Raw genomic sequence first — 12,746 nt, forward strand, 5'->3', positions numbered from 1 at the left:
TGTGTGTGGGGGGGAAGGGTGAGAAAACCTGGATTTGTGCTGGAAATGGCTCTACTTGATGATCACTTTAGATAAGCTGTTACCAGCAGGAGAGTGGGGTGGGAGGAAGTTTTGTTTCATGGTCTCTGTGTGTATATAATGTCTTCTGCAGTTTCCACGATATGCTATGCATCCGATGAAGTGAGCTGTAGCTCACGAAAGCTCATGCTCAAATAAACTGGTTAGTCTCTAAGGTGCCACAAGTACTCCTTTTCATTTGATCACATAGTCCAGCTTTTCTGCTGAGTCTAAGGCAGTGGTGTGCGGCCTGCAGGGTGCAGGTTGCCCACTACTGGTCTAAGGGTCTGTGACTCCACGGTAAGACTGTTATAGTTATCTTCCAATTGCCCCAGGGCGTGCTCAACTCCAGCTAAGGATTGCTACCCGGTCAGTACAATAAGGTTACAAAGCTCTATCGGGGCAGAGCTGAAGACATGTGTCACTTAACTGTCTAGGGTGGGATGAATGAGTCATTACAGGACTGGCTGGAGACCACCAATATCAATGGAGGATCCTGAAAGACAATGGGAACTTCAGGGATTGAACAACTGACTACTAACAATGAGACACTTCTGCAGGCAGAACATGTGAACTCAGCAGGGGACAGCAGGAGGAGGACAATGGACCAAGCAGTGACAGGAGTCTAGGACAAGAGCTGGCCTTTGGAGAGACACGGGAGCTCAGCTGGGACTGAAAGACAAAGAGACAGAGAAAAAGTGGAAACCAAGATGGGTCCACAGCAGCATGGCTCATGGGAGCCCTGACTTGGCCAGTATGGACCACATCTTAATTTTTCTTCTTGTCTGTGCTAACCTAAGAACTTCCCAACAGTGTGTTCCAGTTGACCAATAAATCCTGCTGTGGTTTGAAAAGGCTGCCAGGTGTCATTGCAGATACTTGTTGAGGTACATTGGTCGGTGATGCACGTAAAAGTCTCTAAGCAGGGGTCTATCTCAGTTGGACCCACTGGGCAGAGCATATGGGGTGAAATAGGAGTGCTGGAACCCAGAGGCTCTGTCTCGGAGGCGTTGAGGCTTTGTGAACTACCTTTAAGGAAGAGTGGGACCCTTGCGGGGTCTGGCAAACTGAAGGGGTTCTTCCCCAGGATTGTTTAAAATATGGGGCATAGCACAGATCCTGTAGATCTGTGACACCTGCCAAGGCCCAGATGTGGTGCCAATGTGTGATAAAGACCCAAAATGAAGGACACACACTGATCATTCACACATGAAACTTAAAGTGCTGAGGAATCTTTTCCTTTAGCGTAAATGTCTCTGTAACCTCAGGGCAACGATTCTTTATTTCTGAGGTAAATAATTTTCAATACTTAATGTGAGGGGACACTCAATTTATGTGGCTCATTGGTTGCTTTCGCACCACGATGAGTTACATCCCTGAAAGGAGGTGCACTGGAGTGGGATGAATGGAGAAGGATGTGGAAAAATTGGAAAGAGTCCAGTGGAGGGCAACAAAAATGATTAGGGGACTGGAACACATGACTTATGAGGAGAGACTGAGGGAACTGGGCTTGTTTAGTCTGCGGAAGAGAAGAATGAGGGGGATTTGATAGCTGCTTTCAACTACCTGAAAGGGGTTCCAAAGAGGATGGCTCTAGACTGTTCTCAGTGGTAGCTGATGACAGAACAAGGAGTAATGGTCTCAAGTTGCACTGGGGGAGGTTTAGGTTGGATATTAGGAAAAACTTTTTCACTGGGAGGGTGGTGAAACACTGGAATGCGTTACCTAGGGAGGTGGTGGAATCTCCTTCCTTAGATATTTTTAAGGTTAGGCTTGACAAAGCCCTGGCTGGGATGATTTAGTTGGGGTTGGCCCTGCTTTGAGCAGCGGATTGGACTAGATGACCTCTTGAGGTCCCTTCCAACCCTGATATTCTATATTCTATTAGTGAGGGTTTCTCAGACAGGTAGGTTTCCACTTTGCGTTAATTCAGCATTTGCCTTGGGAACTGTTTGTGCCTAATTCCCAGACAGCCAGTCAAGTTCCTTTGCACCCTCTGGGTACTCCCCAAATCTCCCAAGCAGCAGCGACAGGCCCAGAAGTTCAGGGTTTAAAATCCCAGAGTTGCTGCAGCAGAGACAAGAACAGGCCCAGCAGGGAATGGGGGTGAGGCTGGAAAGTTACTGCTTTTGGCTCCTCCCATTATGCAAAGGAGCTCCTCTCTGCACTTGTGTATTTCAGGGACAAAAAGTTTGGAAACTAAAAACAGTGCAGCTCAGTCAGTTACAACAGAATCAGCCAAGACATGGCAACTACAGGGCTCCCCTTACATGGGGCTCTCAGAATCAAGCCCAGAGAGGGAACCTTGGCCCCAATCAGGGCCGGATTAACTTTTTATGCAGCCGGCGCCAAACATATTTGTGGGCCCCCCTGGGGAATGAAGGGGTCAGAGGCAAGAGCACAGCGGGCAGGGTGGATTTGATTTAAATCATGATTTAAATCACTAGTCAGGAAAACTCATTTTAAAACTCGATTTTATGGTTTTCTACATAAAAGTGCATTCTTGTTGGTTGTTATAACCTTAAGATATATTCTTCACAACTCAAAGATAGATGTTGGTTTCATTTTTAGAAGGTACACAGTATACATTTTTAAACTGTGATTTATTTTGAAAACTTTTCAGATTAGTTTTACATCTATATCAGAAAATGAATGAGTGTTTGGTTATTTCATTTACCAAAGGTAATTGAAGCAGATATTTATGAAGTCATTGGGAGGTGAGCTATCTGCAATTCAATAGGTTAATCATTAATATTTGGAGGATTTTCTTGCCAGGCTGTATTAGGAGGAGAACGTCACCAGACAGACATTTAAATTGTTTTATTTAACCAAAACAACAACATTAAGTATTCTGGATTTTTTTCTTCAAACAGCAAACATATAATATTTTAACAAAAAAGCATATGTCCCTCGCTTCTCACATTTATCCCCACACTTCTTCTCCTGGTCCAGATCTATTCCACCCCCAACAATCTTCTATTCATTGAACTTTTTGAAACTTTTCACTTTTAGAGAGAGGTAAGGGATTGACTCTGTGTACATAAATTTGCAGAGGGACAATAGAGTTGAGGTCTGTTATTTCTCACCTCTATATATTATTTATTTATTTTAAAACATTTTTGCTGTTAACAAACATGTTATCTCTGGAGACACAAATCCACAGTTTGAGAACTGCAAAACTAAGCATCTCTGATGGTATCTTCTAGACCAGTGGTTCTCAAAGCCGGTCCACCTCTTGTTCAGGCAAAGCCCCTGGCGCGCCGGACCGGTTTGTTTACCTGCCGCGTTCGCAGATTCAGCCGATCATGGCTCCCATGGGCTGGGGGTGCAGGGTCCGGGAGGCAGTTAGGGTGCAGAAGTGGGCTGGGGGTTGGGGTGCAGGGTATGGCCAGGAGCTAGGGTGAGGGAGGGGGCTCACAGTTGGGGCAGGAGGTTGGGGATGTGGAGCACTTAACTGGGGCAGCTCTTGTTTGGTGCCAGGGGTGCAGGTGGGAATGTGGGGGGGGGGGGGCGCAGGAGCTCCCATTTGGTGCTCAGGGTGGGGGTTGGGATGTGGGGGGTGCAGGAGTCAGGGCAGAGGGCAGGGGTCTGGGGGTCTGGGCTGGGGTTGTGGGGGTTGTGGGTTGTGAGCGGCTTACAACAGGGGGCTAGAGGGGGTATGCCCCGATTCTACCCTCTTCCCCAAGGCCCTGACCCCAACTCTTCTCCGCCTCCTCCCCTGAGCAGCAAGTGCATTGCAGCCCCGCTCCTCCCCCTCTCTCATGCCGACAAACAGCTGTTCGGCGGTGGGGAAAGTGCTGGGATGGGGCAGGGGAGAGGAGGGGTGGAAACATGGCACGCTCAGGGGAAGAGGTGGGGGAGGAGGGAATTTGGCTGCCGGCAGAACCTGCCCTGCAGCAGGAGCCTCAGGAGCCGGAGCGGTGGGAGGAGAAGAGCAGGCCGGGCCGGGGCCCCTTTGGAGCGTGGGCCTGGTGCCATGGTAAACCCGATACTGGCCCCAGTAGATCTTTGCAGCAGTGCTGAACCTGACAAAGGACTGGAAGGGGAGCCAGTGCACCTCCATGTGCTGGGGGTAACTCCACTTTAGGGCCTGTGGAGGAGGCTCCCACTGTGCCAGGCATATTTCTGAGGGAAGGGGTGGGGGCTTCTGGTGAATGTGGCCCCTTTGCGCTAACACAGCCGGGACTAAGAGGGCACAGAGAAGGGGTGAACACTCCCCACCATTTCTGGACATCCTGTCAATGAGGATAGTTAGTGAATGGCCAGATGGGAGGGGGAGACATAAACCACTAACCCCAGCACTCAGGTGTGAACTCACTAATGGTGTTGATCAGGGACTAGCAGAGAGGTGCAAACTGAGCTAATCAGAACAAAGAGGCGTTATCGCTGTTCAGCCAGCTGTAGCGATCCATGTTCCTACACTAAGTCTTACCTGCATCAGGGGCTGTTTCTCTCATTGCATTAGTCACTCTGTGCAAACGCAGGCATATTTCTTGCACTAGCTTTGATGAAGCCAGATTATGTATACATGTTTATTTAGTACCTGCAGAGTGCAGAGGGATCCAGGTGCAGTCTTCATGACATTGCGCTGAGGGGTAAATCTAGCCCACCCTGCATGGCAAGGCAGTCAGGCAGGCTGTGGAGTAAAGAGCTATGCACCATGTGGGAGTTTCCTGCCTGACCCTGCGGGGGGATTCGGGGAAGGAGGGAGCTGTGTGGTGCAGTGTAGCCAGTTTTTGCCCCCTGCACCTACCCCCAGCTGTTTTGGCCCCTCTCCCTTGCCACGGGCAGGCTCAGGGCTCTTTCCCTGCTGCCTCAGGGAACTCTGGGGAAATCTCCACAGACTCACCCCTCTGGCTCCTATCCCAGCTCCCACAGCCACAGGCAGGGTCACAACTGCTGATGCTGGCCTGGGAAGACACTGGGCTGCTGCATGCAGGCATGTACCCACACAGACCTGCTAATGGGGCCACCCAATCTCACACTAAACCCACAATGGCTGCCCCACCTGCCCCCTGTTGGCCACCTAGAGGATGTTGCAGCCTGCTCGTCCCCACTCTCACCAGGGGAGCTCAAGGAGAGACTGGTCAGCTAAATGCTGACCCCAGTGCAGGACACAATCCAGCTCTGAGTCACCAGGAATGTCACACCTGGGTTCAGTCCCTTCTCCCTCATGGTGAGTTTCCCACAGGAGCAGGTTGGCTGAGTTCTTACCTGAGCAGACCACTCCAGTATCAACAGAATGAGGGCAGGTGGTTACACCCCATCCTCTATGACTGCAGTCCCAAAGAGCTGACTTGTCACCACCACAATCAACTTCATACAGCCAAGTCGGTCCAGATCCTTCTCCAAAATGAGCCCAGCCAGGGGCACTGACAGCAGCTCCACATCCCAGCTGCTTACAAACCACCTCAGCATCTTCCATGTCCCAGTCAAAATCACACACCGTCCCCCACTGATCCTGGTGTTTAACCTCCACTCTCCCGGCACAGGGGCTGCCTCCATCCGCCAGCCTCAGCTCATCAGCACCTTCAAAGAGAGACACAGAGCAGGGTCAGAGCAAGCAGGGAGCCCCCTCCACTGCATTATCACAGCAGAGTCCACGCCTGGCAGCAGGAGATCTGTGCCCAGAGCCATGAGAATGGGACATGCCCAGAACTGCCTCGTGGTGCCACCTTCTCACGTCTCAGGGCCTCACATTCGGGGCTGTCAGTGCTGCAGCTCTCACCATTTTATCCCCACTCTGACGATTTGGGGTGTTTCTACCTGTCTCATGAGAACACAATGAAAGGCGCCAACTCACGGAGTTTCCCTTATTCCAAATGGCGCCATCTCCTGTCACTGTCACTGGGGCTGAAGCCAGCGAGTTGCCACCATTTCCCTACAGTCCATCAGCATGTGGGAGTGAGGCCACCCTGAGTCAAGTTGGCTGCCACCTTCCACTGTTTTCAATGAGACTGAAGCCCACAGCAACATAGATGCTCCTGTATGGCTCAGGGGGCTGGACAGATCCCAGGGACCGTGAGGGGCCGCAGAGACCCTGTGCAAGGAGGAGGGGGAGAGTGAGGGGAGCAGGGGGGCAGGAGGAAGATTCAGGGGTTGCGAGGAAATGAGGTGCAGGTGGTGTGTGTGCAGGAGTGAGGAGTGGGAAGAGTAGGGTGGGCGTCTGGAGTAGGGCATGAGGAAGGGATGGTGAGGAGAGGGAAGGGGGCTCTAGAAAGGTGGGTCAGCAGGAAGGGAGAGGAGGGGTCTACTGTGGGTGTCAGGAGAAAGGGCAGGGGGTATAGATTGGGGGGAGGAGGTAGAGCTGGGAAGGGAGCAGAGGGATCTGGAGAAGGAGGCAGGAAGGAGGGAGGCGAGGCATGTGGAGGGGCAGGGAGGTGGGGATCTGGAGCAGAGGTGCATGAGGGAGTAGTGGGTAGGGGAATGGGGTCTGCAATATGGGGAGCAGGAGGGAGGGTGGGGAGGGGAGGGGCCTCTAGATTGTGGGGTGTGCTTCACAGTCTCAGGTAGAGAAGTTGCAGGGTGGGGTGGGGTGAGCCAGGGAAATGTTGTTGTTTGCAAAAGGCTCAATCAATCTGGTCGAGTTACGGTGACATTATAGCTGATGTGAATGGCTGATGTCAGTGTGAAGGTCTCCAATATCTGTAACTCACCCCTGAACAGTAACAAAAGTTCTGAGTACGAGTGTGAACCATGCTGCATGAATTAGCTCAGTGGGTCCCAAACTATATCCCAGTCAGCCCTTCTTCTGTCAGAAGAAATGAACCAGGAGGCAGAGCGAAGGCAGTGCTGGGCAATGGACGGCAGTTCCCCGTCTCAGGGGTGAGGGGAGGATAAGTGCAGTTTGGGTGCATTAAAAGGTGACTTTTCAGCCTGCAGTTTGGCATCCCCACTCTGGCAGAGGAGTAGATGGGAGTTAAAACGTTAAAGACAGATTGAATAACATGAGTGGATAGTTTTAATAGTATCATGAGCTTTGATCTATCTCTGATATTTTTTCATTTCTTTGCCTGGACGCCACATAATTTTACAAATGTGTTTGTCTGCACAATTTAAACAGATCAATAATTGTGAAATACCATCTTCTGGCAAAGAGTGGCCTGGCCTCTACTCAGGGCTCATGGAGGGGCACGGGGGCATTGAGAGAAAGGGAAAAGTAGCTACGTTACGATCTCCCCTTCATGGTTACTCCCCTGCGCCACTCTGTCTGCATCATGTGAAGTAAAGTCAAATTTCCCATAGAAAATAAAAATATTCAGGGCCTGATGCATATTTGCTCATAAATCCCACAAAATACACCTCTACCCTGATATAACGCGGTCCTTGGGAGCCAAAAAATCTTACCGCGTTGCAGGTGAAACCCCGTTATTTCGAACTTGCTTTGGCCTTGAGCATTTCCGTTATTAATAGTCAGCAACTCATTTTTGTTAGCACTATCACGGTTGTATGGAGGGCCGGGTAGGGAAGGCTGTGTCTTCCCAAACATCCCACCCCCACTTACTTCCTGCCCCCGACTGACCCCTCAGAATCCCAGACCCATCCAACCCTGCTGCTCCTTGTCCCCTGACTACCCCCTCCAGAAACCCCCCCCATCCCTAATCAACCCCAGGACCCCACCCCCTACCCAACCCCCCTGCTCCCTGTCCCGTGACTACCCCACCTCCATCCACACCCCCGCCCCCTGACAGGACCCCTGGGACTCCCACGCCCTATCCAACACCCCCGTTCCCCATCCCCTGACCTCCCCACCCCCAGAACCTCCGAACCATCCAACCCCCCTGCTCCCTGTCCCCTGACTGCCCCCCGAGACCCTCTGCCCCTTATCCAACCCCTCAGCCCTGGCCTGGCACCCTCAACAAGCTGCTCAGAGCAGCGTGTCGGAGCCAGCCATGCTGACACGCTGATCCGCCGGAGCGCACAGCCCCGCCCCCCATAGCGCTGTTTACCACGTTATATCCGAATTCGTGTTATAGTGGGTCACGTTATATCGGTGTAGAGGTGTAACATTCAACTGAACATGTGCTTGGCATCACTATATGACACTATCCTACAAACAATTGAGTTGTAATTTATCCCTCACATGGTAACAATTGTCCATCCCCTGCAATGTTAGTCTGATCACCAGGAATCACCACAGAATTCTCTGCTTTTCGGTCATATACAGCTGTGTTATAGGCTCTCACCCCAGCACATTATATATGAACTTCCAGGGCATTTGAAATATAAACTCCAAGTAACCTGCTTGACGATTGGTTTGCTCAGCATTTGCTGGGTATCAGCCCCCTACGCACTAGAATTACTGAGCTGTCTGTGAAATATATGTAGGCACCCCTTACGAAAGGGGCCTCTGAACTTTATTGGGAGTGTTCCAGGGGAAAAGCCTGTGTGCTGCAATCTAGCCTTAGAGACTCAACTCCCATGATGCCTTGGGGTAAGGGGGGGAAGACTTCCTCCTGCAGGGAGAGCAGGCGGTGGACCCCATGTTGGGAAAGGGAGTGAGGTTGCTGCTGTGGAGCTCGGTCCATACCAGGAGCTGCTGCTAGGAAGCCAGGAGCTGCTGCTGAGAGCCTGCAGGGGCTTTGATCGAGCAGGGAGCCCCAGAGGCTGTTGGTGGCTTCACTGGAGTCAGAGCAGAGACCCTTGCTGTGCCAAGGGCTTACTGAGGGAACTGTAAGTAACCCCGACTCTTGTTTGGGAAAGTACTTGCAAGGGAAGAGGCACCGCAGAGAGATGGAGTCTGAGTCTGAGGAGAGGCAGAGTGATGTTCCCATCAACCCAGGACCCAGAGCTGCTGACATTCGGTGGAGCCAGCTCCAATCACAGAAGGGTTGTGCAGTTTTTTTGCCTTGTCTGGACTGATAAACAGAACCAACAGAGTGCTGTCTCCAGCTGCAGATCTTCAAGTGTGCCCACGCACGCGTCTAGGACTCTGAAATCCAGAGGCGTGTACACTCCAGGGTGGGGTAAATGGTGGCAGTGTAAATGCCAGTTACATATGTGTCATAAATATAAAGGGAAGGGTAAACCCCTTTAAAATCCCTCCTGGCCAGAGGAAAAATCCTCTCACCTGTAAAGGGTTAAGAAGCTAAAGGTAACCTCGCTGGCACCTGACCAAAATGACCAATGAGGAGACAAGATACTTTCAAAAGCTGGGAGGAGGGGGAAAAACAAAGGGTCTGGGTTTGTCTGTGTGATGCTTTTGCCGGAGACAGAACAGGAATGGAGTTGATGAAGTGAGCTGTAGGTCACGAAAGCGTATGCTCAACTAAATTGGTTAGTCTCTAAGGTGCCACAAATACTTCTTTTCTTTTTGCGAATACAGACTAACACGGCTGCTACTCTGAAACCTGTCAGAACTTAGTAAGTAATCTAGCTAGGTATGTGTTTGATTATGATTTCTTTAAATGGCTGAGAAAATAGCTGTGCTGAATAGAATGAATATTCCTGTCTGTGTGTCTTTTTTGTAACTTAAGGTTTTGCCTAGAGGGATTCTCTGTGTTTTGAATCTAATTACCCTGTAAGGTATTCACCATCCTGATTTTACAGAGGTGGTTCTTTTCTTTTTACTTCTATTAAAAGTCTTCTTGTAAGGAAACTGAATGCTTTTTCATTGTTCTAAGATCCAAGGGTTTGGGTCTGTGGTCACCTATGCAACTTGGTGAGGATTTCTACCAAACCTTCCCCAGAAAGTGGGGTGCAAGGGGTGGGAGGATTTTGGGGGGAAAGACGTTTCCAAACTATGTTTTTTCAGGAACCCAGATAAAGTTTGGTGGTGGCAGTGGAAATCCAAGGGCAAAGGGTAAAATTAATTTGTACCTTGGGGAAGTTTTAACCTAAGCTGGTAAAAGTAAGTTTAGGAGGTTTTCATGCAGGTCCCCACATCTGTACCCTAGAGTTCAGAGTGGGGAAGGAACCTTGACAATATGGTCCATTTGTTACTGTATATTATATTTGTTTATTGAGGTTATTCAACTGCCCCTGTGGATTTAAATTAGTAGTGACATTTAATCTTAGTCTGTTACACCCTGTTTCTTAAATTGTTAAGTAAATGAGTGTTAGCTCTAATTTAAGTATATTGGATGTATATTATTTATAACTGGTATTTGAGTTAGACTCATGCCACAGGTGGTTATTAATTATTGTTATTATTATTCTTACTATTTAAAGGGCTTTATTCCTGGAGGTTCCCAAGGCACGCCATTGAGTGTGCACAGGGGCCAGCCAGGTGGAGGCACTGCCAATTTTAACTTCCTTTAGGAGTAAAGGGACTGCAGCAGAGGGGTGGATAGAGGATTCCCACTTATCCAACATCACCACTGGGATACTCAGGATCTCCTTTAATGTCAACAACATCAGGCACCCAGGAGAGTGTTGCCTGCTCCCGAGTAACCCAGAGAAGAAAGGGAGGGTTACATATACATTAGGGCAGGTTTTTCTCTAACACAATAATTTAGACAGATATTTTTGATTATCAAGGTCAGGTCAGTTTCTCAGGCTGGCGCAGCAGCACATCGGGTTCCCATGAACCAGCTACTGCTGAGCAGTTCACTGCCCTGCCAGACACATGAATCATTATCATGCTGCTGACACCATCCCAGCAGGTTCCAATCACTGTATTATTTAAATAGTATCTCGGTCCCACATTCAATTTTATCATGATTTTTAATCTGTTTTGGAGCCTTTGGGCCAGATTCAATCTCTGCGTTGCACCGGCACTTGCTGCTGTAACACATGATCAGCCCCCCCTTTTCCCCCAACAGTGGCGTTAAATCTGCCTGGAGCTAGGACACAGCATGGGAAAGAGCCTGCAGCCTCCTCTGTGTTGGAGGAATGAGAGCAGCTCTTACACCAGGCAGGGGCGGCCTTGAGGGAATGAAACCAGTGTGGCTGTGAGAGGCCCTGATACAGCACCTCTGCCACGCAGCTTGTGCTGGACGGGCTTCTCTTGGCTCGAATTAGCATTCGAAGCTTCTCTGCTCCAGCAGAAACCCTGGGGGAAGGAGGCAGGGGTCCCGAAGGATAAATCTTCCTCCTGGCAGAGCTTCCAGTACCCTAATGAGCACAGGGCATTGTACACTGCACCCTAACCCACATCCCCTCAGTGTGAGGAATCAGCTCTGGGCATATTTTGGTCAAATCCTGCTCACCTCACACTTGCAAAACTTCTACTGGCTTCAGTGAGTGAATGGGGGAGTGAGGAGCCAGGACTTGACCCTTGCAACTGTTGAAGTTGGACCAACCAGACATTTATTTATTGGGATTTAAAATACTAAACTGAGGCCTAGCCAAGGCCTTAGGCAGCTAAACACCATTGATAACCCACTTAAATCCCAGCAACATTAAGTGACCATTTCAACAGGAACTCAGCCCACCAGACATCTACAGAAACTCCTTCCCACCCATTTCTCATTATGTGACGCACGGCCTGAGACCTCCCCAAATTCCCCATCAAAAAGTTGTTTTGCAGTGTGCCCAGAAGGCCACCAAATTCAGGCTATTTCTGCTCAAAGGGATGAGCACATTTCAGAGTCCTGGAGCCCTCACAGAGAGCACCCTGCCAGCCACCCCTCTCTTGTATAAAAGTGGGAACCAGCTTGGGCATCCTGCTGACCACAGCTGTGGCCGTATGGCACTGGGAGAGAGGTGATCCCTCAGGGAGGCCCAACCCAAACTATAACCAACACCGTAACACCTTAACCTCCACCCAGAAATGGGCAATCAGTGCAGATCCTGCAGCACGGCTGTAACATGCTCCCAGTGAGATGCCCTGCTCAGTGAGTTGCAGCTATTTGCACCAGCTTCATTCTCTGAATGGATTTAAGGTGCAGCCCCACACAGAGGTCATTGCATTAGTCCAATCTCAAAGTAGTAAAAGCCTCGGTAACAGTGGCAAGGTCCAATCCCAAAAGGAAAAGTCACAGCCTCTGAGCCAAATGCAGATGGTAAAAAACTGACTGTAAAAGTTACCACCCTAGTTCCAGTTAACCCAGCTCCCCTGGTGAAACACAGAGGAGACTTACCTGCTGTGTCCTGAATTGTGAGAAGAAGCCACAGCACCAGAGTGGAGAGATGACCCTTCATTGCCAGCCTGACCTGCTGTCCCCTCACTCACTGCACTGGCTGCCCCTAAACACCTGCCAGGGCTCCTCTGTGTCTGACAAGTGACAACAAAGCAGTGGAAGGGAAATATATAGATTCAGAGACTGGCATCAACTGCACGAAGGAACCAATAGCAAACCCATCTGCCTTTTTAGTTATTATCAGTGGTTTTATCTGTGAATGTATGCAGCTAAAACATCCAATAAAACTCAAAAGCAACAAACATCACCATATATGAGTGATGAGCCCCCTCCTGACGTCAGGTTTACCACAGCCTCAGATCATCGGCTAACCCCCATCTCTGGTGCGGGAGAGAAAAGTTCTGTACAAACTGTATCCATGCTGTTTCTCGCCCCAATAGATTCTATGTCATATTAAACATGAATTGGGAGACATTAGAGGCTGGTAATTTTTTAAACTAGGGAAAAAATTCCCTGTGACAAAGGTGATCATTATAAGACCAGATTCCCAGTGTAGGGCATGCCCAATTGTAGACAAGAACAAGTCACTAGAACTAGATTGTGCCACTCAGATCAGCTATTATAGAAGAGAAATTACCTCAGTGCCATCTGTAATATTCATAATTC

At 49.7% G+C, this 12,746-nt stretch overlaps 1 protein-coding gene across 2 annotated transcripts; it reads right to left on the reverse strand.

Annotated features, from left to right (window-relative positions):
- Positions 1–635: 635 nt before the first annotated feature.
- On the reverse strand, positions 636–12,195 carry LOC122463995 (scavenger receptor cysteine-rich type 1 protein M130-like). Of its 2 annotated transcripts, XM_043537680.1 has the most exons (3): positions 12,081–12,195; positions 5,272–5,586; positions 636–729 (listed from the first exon to the last, which is right to left on the reverse strand). In XM_043537680.1, exons 1-3 carry the CDS (start codon positions 12,139–12,141, stop codon positions 683–685), a joined length of 423 nt encoding a protein of 140 aa, XP_043393615.1. In that variant the 5' UTR covers positions 12,142–12,195; the 3' UTR covers positions 636–682. The 2 variants fall into 2 exon arrangements, with proteins under 2 accessions (XP_043393615.1, XP_043393614.1); XM_043537679.1 differs by lacking the exon at positions 636–729 and having other exon boundaries at positions 5,078–5,586.
- Between the last annotated feature and the right edge of the window lie 551 nt (positions 12,196–12,746).

This window comes from Chelonia mydas, unplaced genomic scaffold (assembly GCF_015237465.2).
Source record: "Chelonia mydas isolate rCheMyd1 unplaced genomic scaffold, rCheMyd1.pri.v2 scaffold_90_arrow_ctg1, whole genome shotgun sequence".
In the NCBI taxonomy this organism is placed as follows: domain Eukaryota; kingdom Metazoa; phylum Chordata; order Testudines; family Cheloniidae; genus Chelonia; species Chelonia mydas.

Excerpts from the sequence above, each read along its gene's own strand:
- LOC122463995 (XM_043537679.1), bottom strand. The coding sequence starts at position 12,141 with ATGAAGGGTCATCTCTCCACTCTGGTGCTGTGGCTTCTTCTCACAATT. Across the intron at positions 5,587-12,080 it reads CACAATTCAGGACACAGCAG|GTGCTGATGAGCTGAGGCTG; the intron begins GTAAGTCTCCTC and ends CTCTCTTTGAAG.